This window comes from Indicator indicator, chromosome Z (assembly GCF_027791375.1).
Source record: "Indicator indicator isolate 239-I01 chromosome Z, UM_Iind_1.1, whole genome shotgun sequence".
Lineage (NCBI taxonomy): Eukaryota > Metazoa > Chordata > Aves > Piciformes > Indicatoridae > Indicator > Indicator indicator.
In genome coordinates, this window is record NC_072053.1 from 35,414,143 (window position 1) to 35,420,910 (window position 6,768).

Below are 6,768 nucleotides of genomic sequence, written 5' to 3' on the forward strand. Positions count from 1 at the left end.
ATCCCCTCGATTCTTTCATTGAATCCCCTGGGGTTACTCAGGAAAATAAAAAATCCTTCCTTCTCACTTAGAGAACAATCATTCCTGTCAGTGTAGGGGTTGTTGTGCTTCAGTTGTTGACTCATAAGAAATTTAAAAAGGTTTGGAAAATAAAAAGTGGGACTCTTGTTCCAACACTCATATTTATCTGGAAATCATCTGAAATCAAGGTTGGATTATTGCCTCTAGTCAGCTCATTCAAGGGAATGAAATCTTTGCTGATTATTGTGGTAAAATCTGTCCATCAATTAACATAATGATTAAGAAGAAACTGTAGATTTTCAGGGCCCTGTCCTTCTAAGGTGGTGCTTATGCCATAGATGAACACGTATCTTTGTTAGATGCTGGAATTTTCTCTGATACTTTGTTCCTGGTTTAAAATATCATCATGCCTCTGTTTTCTTGCAGAATGAAGAGAAACAAGTGTCTTTACAATTGTCCCTCGCGAAGGAAGATCCTGATCCTCTGTGTTACCGGGTGGCTAATTGCATTGCTGAAGCTCCTCCACGTTGAAAGACACTTTTTTCCCTCTAAGGGTGTTTATTTGGTTGAGCACTTCTTGAGCACTTCTTCTTACATTAGAAACAGTTATTTCTACCTTAGAAATGAGTTCCAGTATGAAATTAATTGTTCGTCTATATATGAACAAGATCCCTTTGAAATTGGCAAGAGTTTAGAGATAAGAAGGAAACAAATAATTGATTTAGGTGATGAGGATGTGATAGCAATGACGAGTGCCTGTGAAGTGTATCGTTCACTTAGGAAGTACCACCTAAAACCTGTTTCTCCAGAGGAGGAAAGTTTTCCAGTCGCCTATTCTTTGGTTGTTCACAAAGATGCAATAATGGTAGAAAGGCTTATACATTCACTGTACAGTCATCAAAATGTTTATTGCATCCATTATGACCAAAAAGCAGCAAAAAGTTTCAAGGCTGCTATGAACAATCTAGCTAAATGTTTCCCCAATATTTTCATTGCATCAAAATTGGAGAGAGTGGACTATGCACATATTTCACGGCTGCAGGCAGATTTCAATTGTTTGTCTGATTTGATGGACTCCTCTGTTCCTTGGAAGTATGTCATTAATTTGTGTGGCCAAGATTTCCCTTTGAGGTCAAATTTTGAGCTGGTTGCTGAACTGAAGAAACTTGGTGGAGGAAACATGCTGGAAACTATAAAGCCAAGCAGCAGCAAAAGAGAACGATTTACTTACCACCATGAACTTATGAAAGTGCCTTATGACTACATGCAGATGCCTGTAAAAACCAACATTTCTAAGAACCCACCACCTCATAATATTGAGGTATTTGTAGGCAGTGCCTATTTTATTTTAAGCCGAGCATTTGTTCAATATACCCTTGAAAGCGCTCTTGCAAAAGATTTTTTTGAGTGGTCAAGGGATACATACTCTCCAGATGAACATTTCTGGGCCACTCTTGTACGTGTTCCTGGGGTCCCTGGGGAAGTTCCAAGGTCAGCCCAAGACATAACAGATCTACAAAGCAAAACTCGTCTGGTGAAGTGGAATTATCTTGAAGATCATTTGTATCCTCCTTGCACTGGCACACACCTTCGCAGCGTCTGCATCTATGGGGCTGCAGAATTAAGGTGGCTTCTCAATTACGGGCACTGGTTCGCCAACAAGTTTGACTCCAAAGTAGATCCTGTCCTGCTAAAATGCCTGGCAGAAAAACTGGCAGAACAACAGAAAGAGTGGGTGAATTTGTCCTCTGATGAATACTTTCTGCACATAAATTCTATGAACACCTCACTCTAGCAGCACCGTCTTCCCTGCTGCCAGTACTGTGCACGGTTACACCACAGCGCCTGCAGTTTCTCTGCCCTGACTTGCCGCAGGGTGTTGGCGAGTGACATTTCTGCACGAAGTTCAGGGTCCTGGAGAGACAGGTTCCTGGCCATTTATTTATTAAAAGTCTCTCTGGTTAACTCTTTTGTAACTTGCCATGATAATGTTGTAATTGTTATCAGGGTGGTTCTGAGAGGGTGATGTTTGCTTTTGGAGGCTCTGGCGCTGTCTCAATGGAGTATTTCAGAAATGTGCTTTACATCAAATGTGTTTGCATCTTTCCTAAGAAGCTCCGTCATGTCTCTCTGCCTGCTCCCCTTTCCTTCACTTTTGTTTTTCTTGAAACAAACGTTTCTGTGTCTGCTACCTCAAGGAGACTGAAGTGCCCAGCTCATGGACAGAACCAAGAGATCAGCATAACACCAACTGGGCTGTGTGGCTTCACTTCATGTCCCAAACTTCCCAACTTTAGGAGCTAACAAAGATCTTCGCAATATGAATGTGACTGGATGATGCAAGGGAAAGAAGATCCTTTAATATCACACTGTCTGTAACATTATTCTCTTCTCCCAGCTCATCAGTGCATTGCTTTTCCTTCTGTGAAGCCTGAGCTCAGATGCTGTGCTATGCATATGAAATCAGTGGTGTTTGATTGAAACAGAATTATGCACTGATATTCTTCAAAGGCAGTATATGAGCATGTCTTCACGGCATGCTCTGCAGCCCCTTAGAGTAAACATCCATGCCAAAAGAGGTCGATCTTCATTTCTCCCATGAATATCCTCCCATGAAACCCCAGTGCTCTTGAGACGGTACATCTACGCAGTGGATAACGAGTGCTATTTCTAGTTAGTGTTCAGCAATGTGGTGCTATGTTGAAATGCAAAACGTGAAGTTAAACTATATTTGTAAGAATAGCCATGCTGCAGAAATGAAGACCCTATGTAGATGTGTCTTTCTGTGCAAGTCTCGTGGCCTTATGCCACCACACTCTCAGGCTGATAGGTGCCTGAACACACCCTGCTACACCTATAGAGCAACTGTTCTCCAACAGCATCTGCTTCCCAAGGCCCTGTCAGAGCTCCTGGTAATGAGGTAGCCTGGGAGCCTCCTCACAGCTCAGCTCCCCACACTATGACTTGAGGGAAGTGTTAGTGCAGGGACTTCACAGAAACTCTTAGAAATCCCTCTTGGCATTTTCTGAGTTTTGCTGGAATGCTGCTTTGCCTCAGGTTTGGTGGTTCCAGTTGACCCTGGGTTCTAGCTTGCTTCATGCTAATGTCCTCTTTCTACCCATCTGGCTTTTATCAAGGGGCTTCTTCCCATGAGTGACTTTGGGGATAACTGATCTTGCTGATCCACGAATTGCTGCAATAATGACCATGTCTTGTATGTGTGGGAAATCTTATTCCTTATTTGAGTTGAAAGCACCAAGTAATTTTTTGGTCTCAGTTTTTGTTTATAAGTTTAGCCATATTCAAGTCTCTATCAGTGGTCTGGAGGAGGGGATTGAGTGCGTTCTCAGTAAGTTTGCAGATGACACTAATCTGGGGAGGCTGTGTTGATCTGGTTGAGGGTAGAGGAACCTGGACAGGCTGGCTATCTGGGTCGAGGCCAGTTATGTAAGATTCAACAAGGCCAAGTGCAGGACCCCAGTATGGGGTCATAACAACCCCATACAGGCTTGAGAAAAGAGGGGCTAGAAAATTGCCCAGCAGAGAATGAGCTGGGGGTCTTGATCAACAGCTAACTGAACATGAGCCAGCAATGTTCTCAGGTGGCCAAAAAGACCAACATCATCCTGGTCTAGATCAGAAATAGTGTGACAAGCAGGAGAAGGGAAGTGATTGGCCCCCTATGCTCAGCACTGGTGTGGCCATACATTGAGTACTGTGTTCATTTTGGGGGCTTCTACTATAAGAAAGACACTGAGGTCCTGGGGGAGGTCCAGAGAGGGATAATGAAGCTGGTGAAGGGCCTGGAGAACAAGCCTTGTGAGGAGCAGCAGAGGAGACTAGGGTTGTTCAGACTGAAGAAGAGAAGGGTGAGGGGAGGACATGACCTCTCTACAACTGCCTGAAAGGAGGTTGTAGCAAAGTGGGTGTCAGTCTCTTCTCCCTAGTAATAAGTGATAGAGGACAAGAGGAAATGCCCTCAATTTGCACTAGGGCATGTTCAGATTGGATGTTGGAAGAAACTTCTTCACTGAAAGGGCTATCAAACACTGGAATAGGTTCCCCAGAGAGATGGTTGAACCACCATCCCTGGAAAGGTTTAAAAGATGTGTAGGTGTGGGTTGGGGATTTTACTCTCCTAAAGATACTCTAAATAACATTTTGGACTTCAGTGAGTGCTTCTTTCTTGATTCATGGAGTCATAGAGTCATTTTGGTTGGGGGGGATCTTTAGGATCACAGAGTCCAGCCATTGATTCAGCACCACCATGGCCGTTGGACTATGTCCTGAAGTGCCATATGCTTTTACCACCTCCAGATTATGGGTAAAGGAACACTGCTGGTCCCCTTAGCAGCAAAGCATGAAAATTCAACCTGAACTCTATGAGTTAAAGTGTGTTTTCTCCTTTTCTGGTCCCATCAACTCTAAAAAAATTTCCACCAGCCAAGAGGATGATCGGAGGGCTGGAGCTCCTCTCCTGTGAGCACAGACTGAGACAGTTGGGGTTGTTCAGTTTGGAAAGGAGAGGGCTTCTAGGAGACCTTATTGTGGCCTTCCTGTATCTGGAGGGGGCCTACAGGAAAGCTGGTGAGGGACTTTTTAGGGCGTCGGGTAGTGATAGGACTAGGGGGAATGGATCCAAGCTAGAGAGGGGGGAGATTTAAACATTAGGAAGAAGTTCTTTACCATGAGGGTGGTGAGACACTGGAACAGATTGCCTAGGGAAGTGGTAGAAGCACCATCCCTGGATGTTTTTAAGACCAGGCTGGAAGTGACTCTGGGCAACCTGATCAAGTGTGAGGTGTCCCTGACCATGGCAGAGGGGTTGGAACTAGATGATCCCTGAGGTCCATTCCAACCCTAACAATTCTGTGATTCTATGGGACATGGTTTAGCACCAAACTTTAGGTAATGGTTGGACTCAGTGATCTTACAGGTCTTTTCCAACTGAAACAATCCTATGATTCTGCATTTTGAAGTCATCTGTAGTTTAAGATTAGGTTTGAGTTGCAGGAGTCATGGGCCCAGTTTGCTGTGAGACCTCAGACATCTGAATTTTCTGTTTTAGCTGTTCCAGCTGTAGAATGAGAACAATGTTCTATTATCTTGCTAAGCACAGCAAAATCTTTGGGTGTTGTGTATTGATTGCATACTATTTGCTTATCAAACTGTTCATGGAGTCTGTGGACGCACAGGTCAAGAATTTCTTTGATGTACCGTCTCTGAAATAAATGATTGTTTTTAAAGTGTGTGTTGCTTGCTTCAGTGACTTGCCATGTCTGCCTAGAGCTGTCCTGACTTGGTGTGATTTATAGATACTTTGTGGAAATTGAAGTATGGACAGTATTTACAGATTCATTCATCAGTACTTGCATATAGCGAGTTCCCGTGTGGAAAACAGTTAATAAAAGAGAATGCTAGGATACCAGAAGTTCAACCCACAGCCTGCTGTACACATAAATTGATGTTTAATGATATATTTTAATTTTTCTTTTAGGTGGGTAGGCTTTGTGTATATACACACATCCCCATTTATGTTTGAGTGGTTTACTATAAATTTATAAACCACTTGCTCATTAAACTTACCTGAAGTTAATAATTTGAATCAGCATGCAACTTCATGCTGCTTCACTGAATTGAGTTGAATGTCTATAATTTAACTAGTCACAAATAAAGCAGCTCATGTTTCCTAGGTAATGAAGATATCTGTATCATGGTTAAGTCATTTGGCTGTGGGGTTGGGTAACAGCTTAATTATTTGCCTTTGACTTCATTGTCCTTGTTCTTTACACAGGTAGGTCTTTCTTTGCTGAAAACGGACCTAAAGCATGATCCATAAACACCTTTCTGCCTATAAGAAGAGTGTCTGAACCTAGTTTATGGTGAAGCAAATAGAGAATTTTGTTTGGGCTGTAACTTAGATTCTAGGCAGTTATCCTCTCTTGTGCTCTCACAGGGATTTTTTTTTCCTTAGTAAAGCTCAGGCATCACTTTCCTCTTTGACTCTTCCCCTTTTTCACTTCTCCTGAAAGATATTCCTCTTGTAAGTTATTTCACAACTTTGAAGTGCCCACACATTTTCATGTATTAAGATGGCTCCCCCTGTCTTTGTTTTGTTGAAGAAGCCTCCTCCTGACTTGCTTTCACACACCACATGCCACCCCACAGTGGCCATATGGGACCCCTGGACTATCAGCTAACCTGATTTTCCCATTGAGAAGGGATATGTGGACAGTGCACTTGGGCTGCTCCTGGCTGCCAGGACAGGTTTGCAGGTCCAGGCCACCATTTTGCTATGGCTGAAAACAGCAAAAATGCTGATTGTGTTCTGATATGGGAAAGTTTGGTGAGGAAGAAAAGGAAACAATGAGCTTTAATGAAAGAGACATAGAGAGAACATTTGTACAGCTTGGCTCACTGGTGAATTTATTAGCCTGGACATGGAGTCAGGAGGGTAGTGTATAACAAACATAAATACCTCACTGTGCATTTTCTTTGACATTGGAATGAAAGGATGTGAAAGGAAAGACTAGAAATTAGACACCTAGTAGGGAACTGTAATTAAAACAGACTTGGCCTGTCAAGCATTCCAATGGCTGTCTTGTCATTACTTTGGCATTTGAATCAGAATGTGTAAGTGTGGGAAAGCCAGTACTGAGGCATCAAATGTGGAGTATACATGGCACACAAGTGTGTGTTTACGGTATGACCTTGATTTTTAACTCACATGTAATAGCTGTTTCTATT

At 42.8% G+C, this 6,768-nt stretch overlaps 1 protein-coding gene across 1 annotated transcript; it reads left to right on the forward strand.

Moving 5' to 3' along the window:
- The first annotated feature begins 448 nt into the window (after positions 1–448).
- On the forward strand, positions 449–1,816 carry GCNT4 (glucosaminyl (N-acetyl) transferase 4). Its single transcript, XM_054398075.1, has one exon. It carries the CDS (start codon positions 449–451, stop codon positions 1,814–1,816), a length of 1,368 nt encoding a protein of 455 aa, XP_054254050.1.
- The last annotated feature ends 4,952 nt before the right edge of the window (positions 1,817–6,768 follow it).

Bases quoted from the DNA above. Each gene is read 5' to 3' on its own strand.
- GCNT4 (XM_054398075.1), top strand. From the start codon at position 449: ATGAAGAGAAACAAGTGTCTTTACAATTGTCCCTCGCGAAGGAAGATC.